The sequence below is a fragment of the Carica papaya genome, chromosome 6 (genome assembly GCF_054855325.1).
Source record: "Carica papaya isolate Zhongbai chromosome 6, ASM5485532v1, whole genome shotgun sequence".
Classification (NCBI taxonomy): domain Eukaryota; kingdom Viridiplantae; phylum Streptophyta; class Magnoliopsida; order Brassicales; family Caricaceae; genus Carica; species Carica papaya.
The window spans coordinates 2,630,417-2,651,779 of NC_142314.1; the positions used below are offsets into that span (position 1 = coordinate 2,630,417).

General features: G+C 34.5%; 3 protein-coding genes across 17 annotated transcripts; all 3 read right to left on the reverse strand.

The window, feature by feature from the left end:
* Positions 1-1,157: 1,157 nt before the first annotated feature.
* SRS3 (SHI-related sequence3) lies at positions 1,158-7,187 on the reverse strand. Of its 2 annotated transcripts, XM_088221740.1 has the most exons (4): positions 7,049-7,187; positions 2,495-2,688; positions 2,364-2,414; positions 1,158-1,675 (listed from the first exon to the last, which is right to left on the reverse strand). In XM_088221740.1, exons 2-4 carry the CDS (start codon positions 2,655-2,657, stop codon positions 1,245-1,247), a joined length of 645 nt encoding a protein of 214 aa, XP_088077866.1. In that variant the 5' UTR covers positions 2,658-2,688; positions 7,049-7,187; the 3' UTR covers positions 1,158-1,244. The 2 variants fall into 2 exon arrangements, with proteins under 2 accessions (XP_088077866.1, XP_021889300.2); XM_022033608.2 differs by having other exon boundaries at positions 2,364-2,688.
* On the reverse strand, positions 6,713-12,929 carry LOC110808194 (coatomer subunit alpha-1). 2 transcript variants are annotated; one of them, XM_088221736.1, is made up of 4 exons: positions 12,722-12,929; positions 12,251-12,492; positions 10,866-11,360; positions 6,713-10,102 (listed from the first exon to the last, which is right to left on the reverse strand). In XM_088221736.1, the coding sequence occupies exons 2-4, from the start codon at positions 12,456-12,458 to the stop codon at positions 7,152-7,154; spliced, it is 3,654 nt and encodes a 1,217-aa protein (XP_088077862.1). In that variant the 5' UTR covers positions 12,459-12,492; positions 12,722-12,929; the 3' UTR covers positions 6,713-7,151. The 2 variants fall into 2 exon arrangements, with proteins under 2 accessions (XP_088077862.1, XP_088077863.1); XM_088221737.1 differs by having other exon boundaries at positions 12,587-12,727.
* A 516-nt stretch (positions 12,930-13,445) lies between these two features.
* Positions 13,446-20,066, reverse strand: LOC110808207 (uncharacterized). 13 transcript variants are annotated; one of them, XM_088223034.1, is made up of 11 exons: positions 19,895-20,060; positions 19,684-19,775; positions 19,029-19,114; positions 18,323-18,421; positions 18,141-18,206; positions 17,868-17,984; positions 15,999-16,079; positions 15,764-15,866; positions 15,321-15,368; positions 14,076-14,197; positions 13,446-13,962 (listed from the first exon to the last, which is right to left on the reverse strand). In XM_088223034.1, the coding sequence occupies exons 1-11, from the start codon at positions 20,035-20,037 to the stop codon at positions 13,861-13,863; spliced, it is 1,059 nt and encodes a 352-aa protein (XP_088079160.1). In that variant the 5' UTR covers positions 20,038-20,060; the 3' UTR covers positions 13,446-13,860. The 13 variants fall into 13 exon arrangements, 10 of the variants coding, with proteins under 10 accessions (XP_088079160.1, XP_021889308.1, XP_021889309.1 ...); XM_022033616.2 differs by having other exon boundaries at positions 15,999-16,073; positions 19,895-20,059; XM_022033617.2 differs by having other exon boundaries at positions 15,999-16,073; positions 19,029-19,134; positions 19,895-20,059.
* Between the last annotated feature and the right edge of the window lie 1,297 nt (positions 20,067-21,363).

A 21,363-nucleotide genomic window follows, 5' to 3' on the forward strand; every position in this document is an offset into this window, starting at 1 on the left:
CTGAATTTGGGTATTCAAATTAAATCCAACAATATAAAAATACAATATTGATATATATATATATATGTATATATGAACCCATTCCAAAAGGGTCATATCCAAAATCTCAATTCCCTCAACCCCATGTGAGCATTTCTATGTACAGATATACATATATATATATATGTATGTATGTATGTATGTATAGAGGGACAATGAGAAAAAGAGAAATGCGACAGGTGTAATGTGATTTTTTTGTAAGTGAAGTGAAGTTTCCTCCATCTCTGTTTCACTTTGTACTGATTAAGTGAATGTGTGGTGAATATTTTGGGTTTGATGCCCCCCCTATGCATTGAATTTCACAAATTAATACAATAATTAAAAACTTAATACATTAATTAGTTTAATCCTGTTTGTAATTATCTTTGACACTTGGCTTCAACACGATAAACTTACATTTGGATATGATCAGGATCAATGTACTTAATAAAATATTCACTGTAAAATGTGTGAGTTATTAATTAAAATGATTATTTCACTAGTTTATGAATTTAATGGATTTAATAAAATAAATGAAGAATATATTAGCTATGTCTAGTATATTTTTACATTACAAAAATTATATTGTAATTATTAAGAATAATTTTTTGATAAATATTTGTAGATTTTACAGGATATAATTATTTACCAATTATATAATTTTATCATTTAACTTAATTTATTTTCTTTATATTCGCTTTAATACCATTGTTTTTTTTTTTAATTAACAATAATGTTTTCATAAATCACAGATCAAGGATTAATTAGAGATAACATTAATGACTTTGGAACTACCCGTTATATTTATATATATATATATACATACACACACATATATCGCAAGAGAGACATAATTGAGACAAGAAGATAAAACTCAAGCTTTGGAGTTTGTAAACCGAAATCACGAAAGCACTACTAAACCAGATTAGTTTCAGTAATTAGTTATATATATTTATATTTATATAGTATTTCTATGTATGAAATTATTATTTATCTTATTTTTTAGTAATGTGTGCGTGTGTATATATATATATACATAGAATATATACGCGAACCAGATGGTGAATTAAATTAAGTACTAGCCTTACAACACCAAACTATCAATTTCCTAGGTCAATAATAATGACAATAGAGGTAGATAGCAGAAGTTTTTCTTTTATTTTCTTGAAGCGTTTTGATCTGTTCATTAATTCCCAGCTTGGTTTTCTTCAAAGATGAAACAATGTTTAAGATCTTGGGTTTGAGGAAGAAGAAAATGGCGTACCAGACATGAAAGCACTGAAGCTAAATATTGGACAAGTAGATGTAGCAGCAGAAGAAGGAATTATAAGTGCTTCTACAGAAGCCGCTGAACGATAAGCTATTCTACCATCATCACCAGAAGCAGCTTCTAGGGCACCCACATTGGCTTCATAATTAGGCCGCTGCTGTAAAACTGTTTCTTGACCAGTTCTGGAGTAGTACTGATGATGATGATCACGATCGTGATCATCAGGGCCTTGATCGTAGAGAATACCTTTGAAAACATGCCCTCCTATGCTCACAGCCGTCTGATATGCATACTGTTTAATTCCATGATCATCAGTAGAGCTCACTTGAACACACCGGAATACTGCCGTTGACCTCACTTCTCCCGGAAAATCTCCCTTCTCTAACCCTACAACCACCACCCATAAAGATCTCAAAATTTTACTTGTAATCAAGTTCAATCCACTTTTTTTTTTTTTTTAAGAAACAAAAGATTATTTATGCAATTAAAATTAGTATTTCACATGTAATATATCATTTTTGGGTTAATTTATTGACTCTTAACCAAATTCATCCGATATTTTCCCGAGAAAAATCGATATTGACTAAAAACTAGCTTTCCTATGATAAAAGATCTATGTTTTCTGAGACTGATTAATTATGATCAGTCGTAAAGTCAATTCTGAAAGATTCAAACCCATATTCTGGCTTCTAAATTAGTTCTGTATTGATTTTTACTGATTATTTCACCTCAATCAAGCCTATAAATAGTTTAAAATTTTTGTTTTTCTTCTCTGATGATCATCTCTTTGCTGTTCTTGTCAGAATTTCTACAGTACCCTTTAACAGTAAAAACGAAAAATTACAAGAAAAAAGCTGCTAAAATTACTGGGTGTATATATATATTTACGATCTCTAGCTACCACATTCATTACGACACGCAAATGATACGGTGGGTTATTGAAGTTTTCTCTGTGTGTATCATATATAGATATGTAGAAGAACATTATAGATCTGTGTGTATTAATTGAATGTCAGTCGTGCAAGATAGAACTGTACGTATATGCTGTATAAGGAGAGCGCAGAGAGATACATACCTGAAGAGGAGGTGAGATACTGACTATTCTGTCTGAGTCTTTTAGGGTTTTCTGCAGGATGATGATGATGATCAATAGATGATGAGGATGGAGTGAGATGATGATGATGATGATGTAGCATCTGATTATACCTCTGGCGGCGTCTGTAAGAAGGAACCCAAGTGCTCTTAATGTGTGTTTGGCACTGAAATCCTTTGTTCTTACAACAAGTTCTACATCTCCTATACATACAGTCCTTCTTAGCTTGGTTCCCACAGTCTTGACATCTCGCTGATCCCCCAAATAAAAATCCATAATCCCCACCTTGTCCCATCATCATCCTTAACTACACACACATATGTATAATAATTAATAATTATTATATCAGTTCTACAATGTAATTAATTTTAAGAAAAACCGGATCAGTTTATCTTCAAAACCCTTCTTCTTCTTCTTCTTCTTGTTTTTCTTTTTGAAGGGGATGAAGATGGAAAGGGTTGATGAGTGGGCGGATATTTACAGAGGGTTTGGGGTTAGTGGGGGGATTTTAGTAGTGGTTGGTTTTGAGTTCATGGCTGATCATGTCCTGTACGGCCTATCTAGTTGGCTATCTCCTGCAGCTTTTTCTCAGTTTATATTTGTATGTATAATGCATATATACATATGATCATAGGAGTAGTGTAAAGAGTGAGAAGGCAGATGGAATATCACAAGAGTAGTGCAAAGAGTGAGAGGCAGAAGGAATATCAAAGGCAAGAAATACCAACAGCAAGATATATACATATAGATGTATGTATGTATATATGGATGTGTATGTGTGTGTGTGTGTGTATATATATAGAGAGAGAGCCAGCAGACATCATAAGTTAAAGTGTTGAATAATAAATTATGAATTCCACATGCACTTAAACAGGACTACTCCTCACTCTTGTAGATTAATTAAACAAGAAAAAAGGGGTTTTAGATATTAATTAAGTTGGGGAGAAGCAAAAAGTAATCCTTTTATGCTAAAACACTACCTTTAAAGACCTAATAATTGGATGGTAAATTGGGAAGGTGGCTTTAGATATTGGTAAAGCATATGTCAATTTTTTTTAATAGTGAGATTATGGATTTTATATAAAAAGTTTAAAATCACTTAAAAATGATTTGAGTCTCAAACTAATTATTAATATAAATGTTTGCTTTATAATTCTCAAAATTAATATTGATGGCTGAAGTCGGGGCTTGACATGGGTTAGAGGGTCCTTTTTAATATCGGTTTCAGTTTAGTAATACCACAACGCGCGATCTCATTAATGATAATAAAAATGGTTGAGTAATTAACTCAATACACTATATTTGTACTTTCATCCTGTGATAATTGAGAGACTCGAGATTTTGGATGACATTAAGTTGGCTTAGAATATAGTTATGGAAAAGCTAATAAGTAAGGTGGACTTACTTCTTCTTGCCAACTTGCTCCAAGGGACAACGACAACGAGACTATGAATTAGATTAAAAACCTTCTCCATTAAAATTGAGATAACCCTATTCATGAGATATATGTTAGATTAGATCAGGCTTTTGGTGCACCTCTAACGTTACCTGTATTTTTAGATATTTATAATATTATTTATGATACGTTAATGTCATCATGTGCAATATGTAATCATTTTTATAATTCATTTTCTCACTAAAAAAAAAAACTAGGAAGAAAATCAAAGTTATTTTTCCCCTATAATTGATGTTCGATTACAAAGTATTGTGTATGTTTGTTTTTTTGCTTTTATCCACAATGATTAGTTGAGTTGGTAAATAAATTTATATATATTTTTTTACTTTGATCATATTAAAATTAATATGGAAATTATGATATTAAATTGATTAGAAAGTGAACAAAACACCCTTATAATTTATTCTACCGTGATTCGACCAAAAAAAAAAAAAAAAAAAAAGCTATAGAGGCTTTTTGTTTAGTTTTCATAAGATTGGATGATTTTATAAAAATTCCCATTTTAAAATTGTTTGAAAAAGTATTTAAAAATATTATTACTAAATTGATGAATTGATGTTAGGGAATTGGAAAACTATGAGACACTATATATATATATATATATATGTGTGTGTGTGTGTGTGTGTAACAAGGCATAAATTAAAATAAATACCTCTCCTAGAAATTTGAAGCGGTATAATTATAATGTGTATGTATAGAAATGTGATGGGTATGGTATGGTCCAATCCAAATGATATGCACCCAAAAATGCCAGCTTTTTCATTTATTCCTTCCTTCAAAACCCAAGAAATCCTCCTCCTCTTTTTTTTTTTTTTTTTGGTTTGGTCGTCGTCGACTCTGGTTTTCTCTCCAGGCGCCTGGGAAGCTACATGGATCATGAAGCTAGATCCCCTCCTTTCTTGTACTATACACATACATATACATATACATATATATATATATATCAGTTATTTTCAATCTGAATTGAATTACGCACAATTCCTACATATGCATACATTCCATACGTATATACTATATTTGTATACATACACTAAAATTCTCCTGTAATTAAGGTGATTCCAGCCTCAATTAAAAGGAGAAAAAAAAAAAAAAAGAAAAGAGAAGAGAGAAACTTGAATTGTAAAGTACATAAATGAATAAGAAGAAGAGATTGACAGGGGCAGTTGGCTTACTTGTAAGTTACCATGCATGCTTAGTCTTTTCCTACAGTCAACTTAAGTCTTATCATCAGTATTTGTTGCAATAAAAATAAATTGTAAGTTGATAGGCTAAGGGAGTTAGGGAATACCCTTAAATTAAAGAGTAAAATTCAATAAATATACATATACATATATATATATATAATATATAAAATATAAAAGTTATATTAGCATGTTTTAATATATTTTTGAAGTAAAGAAGAGGTGAAAAACCAACACCAAAAATTACAAAAACAAATGCATAAACAAATAAATAGAGTTCTAAAACAGTAGTATTATGAAGATCTCTTCGTTTCCATCAAACACACATCAAGAATTATTATTAGCATGAAAAGTTCAATCAAGAATTAACAATCATAAGATGGTTAAAATAATATTTACTGTATGTATAACTGATTATTATATATATATATATATTTTCAAAGGAAAAAGAAAAAAAAAGGAATTAAAACACTATTTAGAGGCTATCAAATCATGAAAGCTTCAAAATTCTACTCATCTAAAAGGACAATTTCTATCTGAAAAGTGCTTTTCTTTCTAAAAAGGATGTTATCTCAATGTCTCTCTGTCTTTTCCAACTTATGAAAGACTCTTTTACATCTACGTACATATATGCATATTTACTATATATATATATATATATATCAAATGGACAAAACAAAAAATAAAGATTCCCTTATACATATATATATCATCAACTGGTGCCAACTCCTCTGTCTTAATGTCTGAATTAATTAGACATTCTCAAGTTATGACTACCTCAGAAACATAATGACCAGACAAAATCTTAAAGGTTATGCTTGGAATAGATGAATTTCATTCCCAGAAATCATTTCAAAATTTATGTTTAATTTAACCAAAAAAAGAAATAATTAAAAAATCAGAACCCTAAAATTGATGAAATTTGAAATGCATTATTTTCTTCCCACTTTAAAAGTTATCCATGAACTAAACCTTAATCTTTTCACAAGAAATTTGTATTCCTTCATTCTTCAAATAAGTAAATATTTTCAAATAAGATTTACAGATAAAATTTATTTATTTCGAAAATAACCCATGTCTAAGAAACTTCCTAAAAACCAAAAAAGATAGGTATAAACGAGACTGTAAATAAATGAGAGTGGAACAAGCAGGGTATAAATTATAAAACAAAAGTGATAATAATGATAACAAACTAGTAAATCCTGGCGGTTGTTTCTCCTACAATTGATTAAATCCAACTAAAAAACAATTATGATGTGAGTTAAATGCTGCAAAGGTCGCAAGGAAATAAACTCTATATCATCCCCATCAAGAAGGTCCCGGTCCTCCCACTTAAAATGTTGCTCCCCAAACCCCATATATTCAGGCTTAAAAAGAATATAAGAACAAATAATTCATTCAACTTGTGTAACAAAATAATAAATGCAGGTTTACACATGTTTAGACTTTTCAACATGAGATTATGTGAAAGTTCAAACTAAACAAATCAAAATTAAGGAGAAAAACAATTGATAATAATTTTATGTCAAATGAAAAGAAAAAAAACTAACCCACATACTTAGTTGTCAAAAAAAAAAAAAAAAAAACTAAACTACAGGGAATGGAAGTATAAAACTAACCTACAGGGAATGAAAGTAAAATTTATCCAAAGAGAAATGAACAAGCATGGAAGCTTATAGTTAAACTGGTGATGCTAAGGCATGAAATTGGGACCATATATATTATCATCCGTGCAAACCAAAAATCCGAAGTATCACAAAAATAAGCAAATTTTGCTGAATGACAAACCTGCGTACATCAATATGCAAGTCATCCTGCCTATAACCATTTTCTAATTTAACAAGAGCCTTTTGACTGTTCTTGCCTGATGAACTAATAACAAGAACAGCCTCCAGTCAAAAAAATTCTCAAAATGCTTATTACATGGAAAATCATGAACACCTACATGAAGAAGCAAGGAATATAAGGCAAAGAAAAGGATAGCACAAACAATCCTTATGGAATGTAACTCTTCTGTTGTATTTTCTTACCTTTTACCTGCAGATATGAATACACTGATTAACATGAGAGCGTCATCTGCCAAAAGGATCAACTGGGAATTGGTTGAACAGCACTCTCGATTCAGCAGCTCAGTCATCGAATCTGAGAAGGAGAACAGAGCAACCCTGATGCATCTGCGCCAACAACAGCAAGATCACATACAGTACAGAGCTTCCCTTCTTGGCTAGGGACAAATCTGGAACTACAGTATGGGCATGCTACATCCTTCTGCCCCCGGTAAATTGGAACATATGTAGCCCCACATATCACAAAAGGGTTTCTAAAATCATAGTTTAGTTGAGTTGTATCATTCATATTCCTCTCTGCAGCCTGCAGCACCTGTCTGGCTGTCTTAGCTTGGTTCTCGACTGTGGGGTTTGTCTCCAATAGACGTCTCGCAAAGTGAGCAGCTGTGGCAAAATTCTTTGCCTTGTAGCAGACAGTCATGGCGTTTTGCAAGGCAAGCCTTAAGTGAGGCATTTGCATATTGCAATGGGTGAAGTAGGCTGCAAGTTCTTGCTGCCTGACAGGATTGTCTTTCAGTTCCCTCCTCTTAGTTTCCATCTGCAGACCAAGAACATATTCCTTGACAATAATAATCAACTCCTTAACTTCATCAACCTCTCTCCTCGACTCAACAACAACAAGGGGAATTGTATGAAGAATGCTAAGAAAGAGACGAAGAGCCTCGCTGAATTTCCCATATCTTGTAGCATTATAACCAGCCTTAAGCTTCTCTTCCAACTGTGAAAAATTGAACACCAGTGCTGGAGGGCCCCTCACATTAGGGCTAGCAGATTCATTCCACCCCCGTTCGACTGCCAGTGAAACTATTGGAGCGGAAGAAAATGCACGTAAATAGGTGTGGCTGCCTGTGTACAGATCAAGAAACATAGATTTCAAAGGAGCAAAATTTCTAATTCCAAGTTGTCTGCTCAGCAACCGCATTGCAGTATCAAAATTCCCAGCAGCAGCATGTTCAGCAGCAAGAGATGATCGCTGGACCCAAATCTGACTTACTGGCATGCCTGGAGTTGGCGCCACAAAAATTGAAGACCGGGCACTAGCGGAAGCCCTTGGAGTGTCTGCTTCAGGAGGAAGTTCCAAATCTTCAACATCCCACCCACCTTCTTCATCCTCTTCTTCAACTTCCCCATCCTCCAACATTTCAGAAATATCACCATTCTGCAAGCCATCCACATTAACCATTTCAAGGTCCTCGCCCCAATCTCCCTCACCAGCCTCCTCCTCATCATCAATTGTTCCCCTGCCAACATTATCCAGCCCCCCTTCAAAAATGCCTTTCATGACTCTAAGAAGGGGCCAATCACCACCACACATAACAGGTGTTGGGGGCATCAATAAAGATGGTGCTTTCCCCTCAGGTAAGGAAGGAGCATTATCTCCCAACTCAGCTGCTAACCGTTCAGCAACGTCCTGTAGCCCATGTACTGAAGCTGTGACATAAGCAAGAGGCAAGTGGCCAACCTTCTCTAAGATTCTTACACGTTCTTGGACATCACCCAGATACAGGGCATTGTGAAACTGACCCATGACATCATTCTTCACTTCAGCAATTTTCAGCATCTTGGTCAGCTTATCCAAGTTCCCAGTAATTAGATAAAGAAAAGAGAGTCTCTCAAAATTTTTTGTCCGCTGGTAGGCATACTCTACGATACCAGCATTTCCTTGGCGAAGAGCCTCCACTCCCAATCGATACCAGTGATCTTTCTCATCAATCACCTTAGCAGATGCAACAGCAATTTCAATATTCCCACTTTCCAATGCCAAATTGAAACGAGTTCTCTCATCTTTCACAAAATGGAGAGCAACTTCAGGAAAGCCCTTCTGTTGCAGATATGCAATCATTGCCTGCCCACAAAGTTGCGAGTTCCTGATCATGCTCATAACATGGTCATACCTCTTCCTCAATAGAGATAGCTTGAACATATACTCCGTTGCATCAATAACAATAACCTTATTTTTCCCATCCCGTTCCAAGCAAAAGATAGTGTTCCCTGAAACCTTTGTTATGTATATTGGGACATCAAGGGTCCTAATAATTCCACTATCTCCATTAGGAAGGCAATATTTGATATGATTCAAAGTTGTGTAAATGAGGACACCATTGTCATCCCAGGCTCCACTTTTTATACGGATTGTCTCATGAAGAGTGCACTGGTGCACAAGCTTCTTGCTAGCAATGATGATGGCATGTTTACTAAGCAGTGCAACACTCTCCATGTCATTTGACCAAACCACATATTTGACAAAAGGAGTTTGAAGATCCCCAAGAACAAGTCTCTGCTGGAGATCAAATATAACCACCCGATCCTCTGCCCTGCATAGCAAATTACCTGTACCAGCATAGAATATTGCATCTGTGGGAATGGGAAGGCCACTCTTTTTAATCACTTCATTTTTGAGATTCTTAACTAAGACTTGGTTGGTACTTTTGTCGAGCACAGCAAACCTATTTCGAGCCACAAAAATAGCAGAACCCCCACTACCCCTCTTTGCCTCTTGTACTTGGTCACCCCTACCAACACTCTCTTTGGGTATGACATACAACTCATAAGATCCACCGTCCACATCAGAACAGATAAGAACGGCATTTTCAGTGGGACTATACGAAAGAGTCTTAGGACTCTGATTCAGAGTTGTTGAACCTGGTCGTCGAATTGGAATAACTTGTGCGTCCCTTTGGGTTGAAAATTCATAATATCGCAAAAAGCGATCTTTAGCATAAAACATTGAATCACCACTTACAGAAAAGGCAGGTCGTTCTCTCTCCAGTTTAAAGACAATCATGCCGCTGTCATGACCTGCCGCCAAAAGATTCATCTCAGGATGAGTAGCAAGGATCCAAAAGCGATCATGCTCTCGACGGAAAGTTTGAATCCCAGTTCTCTTTGTTACATCCCAGACACGAATACTCTTGTCCTCTGAGTTTGATACAATTATGTCCTGCTTGGCATGGAACATAACGCATGACACATTGTTCATATGACCTCTCAAGGTATCCACTTCCCAAGCCTTTGTCTCTGCAAACAAAAAGCATAGATAACGTGAACAACTATAGTTTTTCAGCTGACTAATATCATAATGTGGATCCCTGGACCAAAACATTGCCTGTTTCAAATCCTTAAGATAAAACCTTGAGAAAATAAAATGAATACTTAGTAGACTTTAGTTGGTCTAATTTCCCAAAAAACAGTATACTGCAGGATTTTCAGCAGACAAGTAGATAATTTCTAAGCATAATGGGTCTCAGCAAACTAAATGTACTGCCAAAACATCACTTAGTTAACAGTATGCTTGAATTAAGGGCAATGGAAGGAAAGGAAAGGATGGGACGTTCATCCACCTTTTACTTATTTAGATAAATAATAATAAAAGTAGAGAAAATGGAGAATAATGAGCATCCCCTCTTTTCCATAAAACTCTTATTTTTCCATTACTCCAAAAAAGGGAGAAAAAAGAGAAAATGATAGGACTTAGAAAATTTTATATTTTATGCTTACTAGTTAACTTGTCATTCTATTAATGAATGATATTACTAATTATTTTCTTATAACTAATGATTACTTTCCATTACAAAGTCAAACCAAACAAAATATTACCGTGATCTTTATTTTTACTGTTTCGACATTTAGTTATCTGAACAAGGAAAAGACTTTTCCTTTCATTTCTTTTGAAGTACCACTTTTCCCCTTATCTTTTCTCTCAATTCCTTTACTAACTTTAACCAAACACAACGTAAATTGGAGACAAATTTTAAATTGGAGAAAGAAAATGTTCCATCACCATTCATGCGCCACAATTTCACTTGGCGGTCATCTGCCCCTGAGACAATGAGAGGTAGAGTGGGATGGAATGCAGCCCAGTTGACTCCACGATCATGGCCTTCCAATACATACTTGACAACAGCGTCAACACCACCAAAAAGATCAGTATTCATCTGACTTAACCGCAGAATGTCATCTGCTGGAGACACGGTCTTCTTTCTCAGGGCACCAATGTCCCAAACACGAACTGTCTGATCCAGAGAGGCAGACACAACAAGATCTTCTTTAGGATGGAAAGAGGCACACATCACATAATGATTGTGACCCGTTAACACAGAAATGCAAGTACGTGACTGCCAATTCCATATGCGAATTGTTTGATCATCACTTGCACTCACAATCCATGGGTACTCATGATGAAATTGCACTGTGCGGATGTAATCGAGGTGCCCAAGGAGAGTGAATAGACACCTATGCATTTTATAGTTCCAAACTTTTATCTTGTAGTCATCCCCTGCAAAAGCCATTTACTTTAGTTACAAACCTGCTCCATAAGAACCCTATTATCAGTTGAAAAGAACATAATCAAACCAGGAAAAAAGAAGTAAACCAAAACAAGGCAACCTTCAGATTTTAGAGTAATTAGTATTTTCTTTTCACTTTAACAAGACCTAGAAACCTATGCATTTTCCACTCTCAAGAAATTTTAAATTATTTGCAATAGAAATGTTCACACTGCAATGACTAACTAGAAAGAGATTGACTAAGTCAGCTTGATAGTTCATTATTGACTGACCTTGATTAGACGTCCTATATGCGAAGGACACTGACTTTTACCACCTTAAAGATGACAAGGTAAAGGATAACAAATGATTATCCCCAAGGTGAGCTAAATGTACCATACTTAGACAGTTCAGATCTAATGACTAACAACAAATGCCTACTCTTGATATAAATTAGCTAAGAAGCTTCAAATACAAACTGTTCCTCCTGAAGCTCAGAATTACAATAACCACGAGCATTCATCACCAAATAAAGGGTATAGGACCATCATCTAGAACAGCCAAAAATTAAGATTTGAGAATCCTATCAGCTAATCCTAATCTATCAGTCAGATTCAATTAGTGTGACAGAAATATAACAAAGAACAAGATTTGCTACACAGATCACTAAGCAATCTATTAGATCTAAGGAGAAGTCACCCATAATACAAAGAGCTACACCTTCATATTATTGATTAAGAATGCAACACTTTTCTCTCGATAAGTATGGACCATTTAAACAGAAAAACTACAATTCCTAAATCATTTAACAAATTAGCACTCGCAAATTGCAACTGCAAAGCAAAACAAAGAGAACTCCAACCAGAGAAAAAAAAAAGATGAGGGAGAAGAAACTACGCACCTCCAGAAACAAATAACGGCTGCGAGTTGTGGAAATGAACGCCGCGAACGGGGCCATCGTGCTCATCAAACCTGTCAATGAGAGTCCCCATTCGGTAGTCCCACAGCTGGATCACACCACTGTGAAGACTCGCGAGAATCCATGGTCTCTTACTGTGGAAACTGAGTCCCTTAACTCTATTACTCTTCGTCTCAAACTTCGTCAACATCTTCTTCAATCACCGGAAATCCCAAATAGAAACACTAGGGACAACCAAATCACCAACGCATCACATTACCAAACAACCACTCTCATAAAATCAAAAGAAATACGAATTAAAACTCAGAAAAGAAATACCTCGTCGTGAGGTTAAAATTGTCACCGTGAGCAAACAAGATCAAGTAAAATTCTCAATTGCGAAGAGATCCAAGGAAGATCGAATAATTCGGACATGAAAATTTGAGATTTAATCGAAATACATTAAGATTTTACCTCGGATCCGATCAGCACATGAAGAGATCGAGAAAACACACTATTGCATCAGCAATGACGAATGGCAAGCCTGCGCGTATAGATACAGAGAAGGAGAAATCGGGAGGTGACAGAGGAAGCGAACGGGGAGGAGGGGTTTTGAGCTTCGCTATTTAGATCTGAATTTCATTAGCGTCTGGTAACATGAAAATGAAAAATGGGACTGGACTTCAATCCCTCGACTGGTAAAAAGAAAAAGTAACGGAATAGCAAAATTATTATTTTTTTTTTACAAAAATAAAAAGCTTTTTACATAACAAGTTTTTCATTTAAAAAACTTAATAAAAAAAATTAATAAAATATATATTAAAAATAATATAAATAACTTTATAATAATTTTTATTAAAAACAAAAATATATATTTAGTACAAAAAAAATAATAAATACATAAATCATTATTTAATTTTATTTAAAAAATAGTTAATATTACACTTTGCACGATAGTAAAAAAAAAATACATAAATATTTTTTACAAGTTATGATACTTCTTTAAAATAATTAGAAACTACAAACATATATTCTTAAAATACAAAGAAATCAATCAAGGAAGCACTAAAAAATGCATTAATTTCCATAAATTATTTTTACAAGTTTATAATTTAATTCACCAGAAGAAATTAATTTCAAAATAAAATAAATTCTATATTTCATTTGTTCCAAAAATACTCACATATATTAGACAGGATTATACACAATATAATTTGAGATTTTGAATAACATGACAATTGAAGAGTTCACTTGGAGAGCACAGGGCAATGTCATTGAACTCATTATACATAATGCTATTTACTCATCAGAGACAAATCACCATAGCCACGACATAGAATACAACAATAACAAGGGCATAATCCGGGACAACAAAGAAGAATCATCGATGCTGTGAAGTCACCAAAAGGGCATATCGAAGCTGCAGTAGACTATTCAAAGGCTGTTCTGGAGGTGTTTGATTCTGCATACATATATAACGAAGAGCATATGTGCATTTCTCACCTCTCGAGTTCTCCAGGGTATTAGTTTATTCGTATTCCGATTCTACAAAGTTCTTTGGATGAACCTGCTTTACCAGACTGTATAGATCGCTTTCAGTTCTTCACAGATACTTACTGTGGCTTGCCTTCAAGCAATTGAACAATCTCCTCTGCTCTTGATTGGATTCCTTTAAGATACTCTGTAAGAACACGCTGCTGGTACGAACCTCCCTCCTGAGAGAAAGAAAGATGACAACATGGAAAGAAAATGGCAATATCAGGTCACCGGTAAGAACTGAAAATACTATTAGTCAATCATCAGATATCCAAGTTGACGATTGTGTTACTGTTCGGATTAAAGTTCGTTCGATTCTTTTCTTTATGACAGCAGATAACTCCTCCAGTGAAATTTCTCCTTTGGCAACAGTCATTCCATTTATCAAAAGCCTGTTCCATTCTTCTTCAGGTGCTGCAATCATAAGACTTTTGTCAGCCATATTAATTGCTACAAACTCTCCAACATGGGCAAATCTTTTGGAACATCTTCATTTTAATCATAAGAGATGATACTAATCATATCAAGAGATTCTTCCACCAGTTTTTAAAGGAGATTGTTTTTGTTGTGTCAAGGAGTTGGCCAAGGTCATTCAGTCAGGGCAACATTTTTGCTCTTTAATACAGAGGCCAACCGGACATTGAATACAAAAATGTATATATGGATCATGTACCAAATTTTATCCCAGGTTCAAGGACTAATCCGAGTATGCTGGAATTTTTTTTAAGAAAAAAACAGTAAATGGGGAGGTGTGGGAAAGAGGGAAGAGAAGAATTTACATGATTACCAAGGACCCTTTGAAGCACACGGTAAGGGAACAAATAGTTGTTTTCTATTTGAAATGAAAAAATGAAAATGAAAAAAAGTTCATAAAAATCAAGTTGTAATTTTACATATCATGAAACATATGAAAATTAGCTAAAATTGGAATGAGAATTTAACCAAAGAGACTTTAGAGTTAGTTATTCAAATTTTCATATCCAGGACCAAAACCATATTCTTCTGTTTTTTCTAGCCTAGATAAGATAACCTCCAATATTGGTTCCTAGTTTAAAGTGAAATTGGAACCCAGTAGCAAATAAAAAGAACATATCCAAGGCCTAACAACTTAGGCAAAGTTATAAGCCATTTTGGGCCTTGTATACTCACCATGATATTGATAGGCACCATATAAGCTTAATTCTGCTGCTAAAAAGCCACCCTTCCCTTTCTTCCTAAACAAACTTAATATTTTTTTTCGGGCTTCACCATTCTACTCATGCAGAGAATTGTTTCTATAAACCGGAAAGAGAAAACATATTGAAAAGATTCAGATACAAGGAATAACTAATAAGACTTGGAACCAGGAATTTGGGGCTATCTTCAGAGGAAAGGCAGCTCTCCATTAAAAAGCTGTTGTAAAATACAGCTTCACCAACAATGGGGAAAAAGAAATATAGAAGGGGAAAAGTGTAGAACATGTCTATGCAATTAGTAGCAATAGCTCATTCATATGTTAGCAATTGTAAAGCATAATAACAACAGAGATCGTAGACACCTTTGATCATGGTTTCAAGAAATTGCTCTGCCTTCAAAATCTCATTCCCTGCATCAACAGCATGAAGTTTAAAAAAGTCACCACCAAAGGGAAAGATTTAACTACATAAGCGGTTGCTGACAAATTATAGTATTCTATATAAATGAAGTTGTTGGTTAAGGATCAATAAGCCCTATATGAGCTCCTGCTAAACTCTGCCGAGTGACTTGTTTACTCCCTGTTTCTTTCTCCCTGAATGAATGAAAATTATGCAAATTTTTCCATGAGAAAGAAAAAGAAAAGCATTTGAACCACTATTTTTTTGAGGCCAAAAAACCATTTTAGTTGTCCTACTTTCATATTAAATTTGTTAGCCAACTACAAATTCCAAATATCCATATAATTTGCGAGCCTAAAGTCCAAGTAAAGCATACATATGAACAGAGCAATGGTTGAAAAATTACCTTTCTTCGCATAACTCCGTTTTGAAAGAAGTATAGAAGCATAAAGCTGCAAAACCTTTTGCAACATTGCTTCAAGTCCAGGCTTATCTGCATCTTCTTTCGCCTGACAAGGACTAACAAAATGGTAACTTATATTTGAACTTTTAGTCCCAAAGAAAAAAAAACCATTTAAATACTGTTGCAAGAAGAGTTCAGTTGTCAAAGCATGAGAAACACAAAACTATATTGAGCTCACTTGTCGCAGCTGAGCATTAACTTCTGAAAGGAAACCTTCATCAAGTTGCCCTTCTTTCTCCCTTTGGATTATTTCCTGGTGCTCAAAATGGCGAACAGGGATGCATATATATCAATTAGCAATCAATTAGAATAACAATCTATTACTGCACTCTTAAACAAGACATATAGCAACAACTGTCATTTATGCCCATTTATGTTCCAGAATAAGCTATAAATCTTAAAGAAAGATTTCAAAGATGACCATTCTATCCCTATTTCAAGAGAAGGAAAAGGAGATTCAGGAATCATAAACGATAAGGTGAAAAAGAAAGAATCTTCATCTTATGTAGATTAGGCTCCATGATTAGAATTATCAAAGGATTCAACATAAGCTACCTTTGTTGGCGTTGCAAGATTAAATATCTGTACCATCAGGTTTTAATCAAATTCTAATTCTATATAATAGAAATGATAATATAATGCAAATAGGACAGAAACTTAAATGAAAATAATAGTCTAATTCCAAGTGAATTTCTATCAACTCAAGTTAAATGTCTGTAATTCACTTCTTAGAGAGTAGGAAAGAAATTCATTGTTGTTGCCCGAGACAAGGATTGTGCAAAATTTAGGGTGGAGAGGTTCATGCAGTACACAAACTTACATGGGAACGTATGGGTTGGATTGTGGAAGAGGATTGTTAAGAATAAGGGAGCCTTTAAAAGCTACATTCGATGGAGAATTGGGTCAGGAAAGTGGATGAGTCTATGGAGGAACTACTAGATGGAAGAAGGAACTCTTTGCTGAAAGTTCCCCTCAATTTTCAGTATTGTGTGAAACAAGGACATCACAATAAAGGAGGCACATCTTAGCTGTAGTGTTTGGATTATTGACCTGGCCAGAAATTTGAATGATTAGGAGGTGGAGTATATGGGGCTACTCAGTGCTCTTTCGGAGTGAGTTCTATGGGGGAAGCAAGGATGAACCGACTTGGGGATCTATGTGTCAAGGGTCTCTTCTTGGTCAAGTCCTACTACCTTTTCTGAATCACTGTAGGAGAGAGAAAGGGAAGTTTCCTTGGAGATCAGTGTGGACGTTGAAGGCAGCTCCTAGAGTGACTTTCTTTGCTAGGGAAGTAGTGTGAGAATACTTGCTCACTTTCGAGAAGTTGATCAAGAGAGGCGAAATTAGGATGAATGGACATTTCTTATGCAAAAGTGACACAATGACATGTAACCATATCCTACTTTAGTGTCCTACTTTAGCTTATAGCCGTTTGGGCATGCCATGCACAATGAGAGAGGATCTATGGGTGTGGAGGGGCATCAGAAGTGATAAGCATACAATTAGACTTTCCTTTTGACTATCTTTTGGGTCATTTTTAAAGAGGGGAATAGATGACCCTTTTAGGGGATTGGCGTTAACTTTGATTTAATTATGACCTCTTGGTTCCAAGCTCTGAGTATTTTGATTAAGGGACAATCTCTGTATTTAAGCAAGAATATGATTGCTAAACTTTTAAATTCTTTATAAACGGGTTACATCTCCTTGGTGCTTATAGGATTACGTTTTCTATTCAAAAATAAATTCATTGTTATAAAATTAAAAATATGAATAAAATTTGATTTAATTATGGATCAAATATATAAATTATGATTAATTTTATATAAAAATAACTAAAACATAAAATTTGAATGAAGACATGATATATTTGAACCAAATGCAATTGTAAGGAAAGGCAACTAAAAGCTGAAAAATGAGAATTATGAGTTAGTATAAATAATAACATATAACTAAGGGACAACAATCAAGGACATTACGGTCTAAAAATTCCAACTGCAAATTTGAATAGAACTAAATTCAAATTAGACAAAATGAAACAAAAGCTTACTTTCTCCATTAGTTTGATAGCACTGGGATCTCTAGGAGGCCATTGAATTTCTTCCACTTCATCAACTACAGGTTTCAGAATTGCCTTGAGAACATCAGTTGCTGATTCTATCTTTTCCTGCAGAAGATGCAGAAGTGTCAAAAACGCTACATAGATGAAGAAAAAGAAAGGGAAAGACCAAATTCTGTTGTCTTGTGTTTCTGTGGAAAGAGCAAGAGAAAGTGTTTGTGCATCTGTGGAGAGAGAGAGAGAGAGAGAGAGAGGAGGGGGGACATGAGTCTTATGGACAAGACAATCCACTATGCTCATCACAGATGTAGCCAATTCTTCATAATCTTTCTGCAAGCATATAAATGCCAAGAAAATCACTAAGATGTAAAGTTGAAAAGGATAGTCTCACTAAATATCAAAAACCTTTTGTAAAAAAAAAAATAAAACTGAATCAAAAACCGTGCTTTGTCATCTTCTGATTTGCAGGTATCAGTTCTTGCTGCAAGTCGTATCCAAAAACCTTCGTTGAAAGCAAGTATATTTTCAACAACAAGCTTATCAAGCTGTTCATAAGTTAAATAAGAAATAATGAGTTCGCGTTAAAAGTATTTAAAGATGAATTAAGAGTTGCAAAGAGGAAGTCCCACATTTAGCAGACAAAAGACCATCACCCAGAGAATGTGCTAACAGTAATAGGATTAGTAAGCACTATGATCATGCAGAACTTGATGGATATGAATTGAAGTTGGATAATTTGACAATAAAATTCTCTAGTTTGTTGCATAAAAGCCAATATAAGATCATAGTTTTGATCTTCTCTGAGAAATATATCATCCCATTCCAACAAATTTATTGAAATCTAAGGCCCAAAAGATGAAAAATAATTAAATCATTTTCTGGATGAAACTTTAATAATATCACATGGTCAAATTACATATTGGCAAAATCTAGTCGAAAGATATGCTGAAATAAGGAAGCAAGAAAAACTAACATTTTTCACTTTACCTAATAGGTCATTCAACAAGCAGACTAAGCAGCATTCTTATGACAACGAAAAATATGAGTAGCAAGAGAAAAGCTACTCTTTTCTGAATTTACAATTAAAAGAGACATCAAGCTGAAAACAAATAACAGTAAGAACCAACAAAAAGCATAGTACAGCCAACTTACTTCCTTCGGATTTGCATCTCTGAGTGTATCTATCAATCTATCCACCTCTACAGTCTTTTTGAATGCTTCCTCAGCGTCTTGATTGACTGCACATATCAAAGTTCTCCTGTTTTATTAGATCGAAAGATGACAGTTTATTATTCATACCTCCATCCACTAGTTACAAGAATACCAAAGTAATAACTTAAAAGTGATTATTGAGCATTTAGAACCACAGATAATCATTGAATCATATGTATGAATTGTTAGAAACTCCCAACAGAAGATGGTAAAGAATGATCAAAAAAATTGTTTTAAACAGTTATTCAGGATGTCTAAATGAGAATTGTCTTATTCTTATAAGCCAAAACACGTAATTCTGGCTATGGACGTATCATTGTAATGATGGAATCCAGTGTGGCAATGAAATATGACAACTGAACTCGTAAAGACTGTTAAAAATTTTCCACTTTTCTTCTCTTGAATCATTGAAATTATTGCATCAACCACAAAAATCATTCACTTAATCCTTAACTTCAAACCCATTTCAATCAGAGATACTCACTAATCACCGAGAATAATTTAGAGCACATGACAATGGAATTGCTAAGAAATTTCACGCAACATCATTTAAAAAAAAAGAAAAAGAAAGAAAAATCAAACTAATGAAAATTACCTTCTCTTCCATTGTATAACAGTGGTTGAAGAAACTGACTTGAGATTCCGCATCCAGAAATTCCCAGGTTTCCATCTTTGAAGCAAAGAACTCTACATCAGACAGCAACAAAATCTCTATTAAAGAACATAGCCTGAAACTAAACTCCAAAATCTTACAAATCCTTGTTTGTTTTTCAATGAAATGAAAGCAAGAACACAGGGAGAATAACCCGGTTATGGAGTAGGGAAGATGACGGAAACGAAAAAGAGGATGAGAAGCACTGAAGAGCAAAAAGAGCAGCCATGGATGTAGGGGCTCTGGTGGCGGGAGAGACCAGTTTCCTACTTGGCCCACCGAAGACCAAATGACCATTCAAATTTGCAGAACAGAATCCTCTCCCAGATAACCCGGAGAGAGAGTTGAAAGAAATCCTGGGCCTGAATAACCCGAACCCGGATAAGAAATTTCGGACCCAATTGACCCGAGTTGAGAGATTTTGGACCTCAGTGGTCTAAGCTAAGAAAATATTTGGGCCTGAATGACCCGATTTGTGAGATTTTGAAGGGGCCCACTATATCGGATTATTTTTTATTAATTTAGTTGTGGGCCTGACTGACCCGAGTTTGAGATAACTTGGATCTAAAAACCCATAATTGAGAAAATTTGGGCCTGAATAACCCGAACTCGGACGAGAAATTCGGACCCAATTGACCCGAGCGGAGAGGTTTTGGGCCTCAGTGGTCTAAGCTAAGAAAATCCTTAGGCCTGAACGACTCGATTTGTGAGATTTTGGGGGGCCCACTAAATCGGGTTATTTTAATTAATTTGGTTGTGGGACCTGAATGACCCGAGTTGAGATAATTTGGACCTGAAATGACCATAACTGAGAAAATCTGGGCCTGAATAACCCGAACTCATATGAGAACTTTCGGACCCTAATGATCCGCCGGCGATGAATTTCCGCGCCTGAAGGACCCGATTTCGTAGATTTTTGGTGGGTCTAGATTTCCATGCATAGGATAATTATTTTAAGTATGTAATTTAATTATTCTTAAAAATATTAAATTTACATATTAATAAAATATAAAATTAATAACTATTCTCATTTAAAAATATTTACTTCTAACAAACATATAATTATTTTTAAAAAATTATATTTAAAAAACAATTGATTTTTAGCTTTCTAATTTTATTTTTGGCAAAAAGTTTTAAAATATGTATATATATATATATTTTTTAACTTAAAAAACACATATATGAATTATAATAATTAGTCATGTGTCAAAAAAAAAAAGAGGGTAACAGAGTGATAGGCACAAGACAATAGCCGTAGATAGCCCACATGGGTATATATCATATAAAAGAAACTTGAAAAAGAATATGTTACATGTATAATATATACTTACATATATATATATATGTGTGTGTGTGTGTGTGTGTGAATTATAAGTTGGTTTTGTGAGTACCCAAAAGTGCTTTCAATGTATACACAAGTTGAATTGTGAAGATCCAAAAGTGCTTTTCGTTGTTTAATGCTAATGTGGGGACTAGAACTAGAACAACCTGTTGTTACATGACATACATTTATGATACATATTATATATATGTGTGTGCGTATATATATATATATATATATATATATATATATATAAGCACTTTGCAATCTCCCTGTGTGGGCCTTTCACCCAACATTCAGGG

What these genes read in the sequence shown, in the direction of transcription:
- SRS3 (XM_022033608.2), bottom strand. Translation starts at nt 2,682, where the DNA reads ATGATGATGGGACAAGGTGGGGATTATGGATTTTTATTTGGGGGATCA. An exon ending in GTATCTCACCTCCTCTTCAG is followed by an intron (nt 1,676 to 2,363) that starts GTATGTATCTCT and finishes TGGTGGTTGTAG; the next exon opens with GGTTAGAGAAGGGAGATTTT.
- LOC110808194 (XM_088221736.1), bottom strand. Translation starts at nt 12,458, where the DNA reads ATGTTGACGAAGTTTGAGACGAAGAGTAATAGAGTTAAGGGACTCAGT. An exon ending in GCCGTTATTTGTTTCTGGAG is followed by an intron (nt 11,361 to 12,250) that starts GTGCGTAGTTTC and finishes TGGCTTTTGCAG; the next exon opens with GGGATGACTACAAGATAAAA. An exon ending in GAAATTGTGGCGCATGAATG is followed by an intron (nt 10,103 to 10,865) that starts GTGATGGAACAT and finishes TTTTGTTTGCAG; the next exon opens with AGACAAAGGCTTGGGAAGTG.
- LOC110808207 (XM_088223032.1), bottom strand. Translation starts at nt 20,037, where the DNA reads ATGGTCATTTGGTCTTCGGTGGGCCAAGTAGGAAACTGGTCTCTCCCG. An exon ending in GAGATGCAAATCCGAAGGAA is followed by an intron (nt 18,422 to 19,028) that starts GTAAGTTGGCTG and finishes ACTTATGAACAG; the next exon opens with CTTGATAAGCTTGTTGTTGA. An exon ending in GCAAATCAGAAGATGACAAA is followed by an intron (nt 18,207 to 18,322) that starts GCACGGTTTTTG and finishes ATATGCTTGCAG; the next exon opens with AAAGATTATGAAGAATTGGC.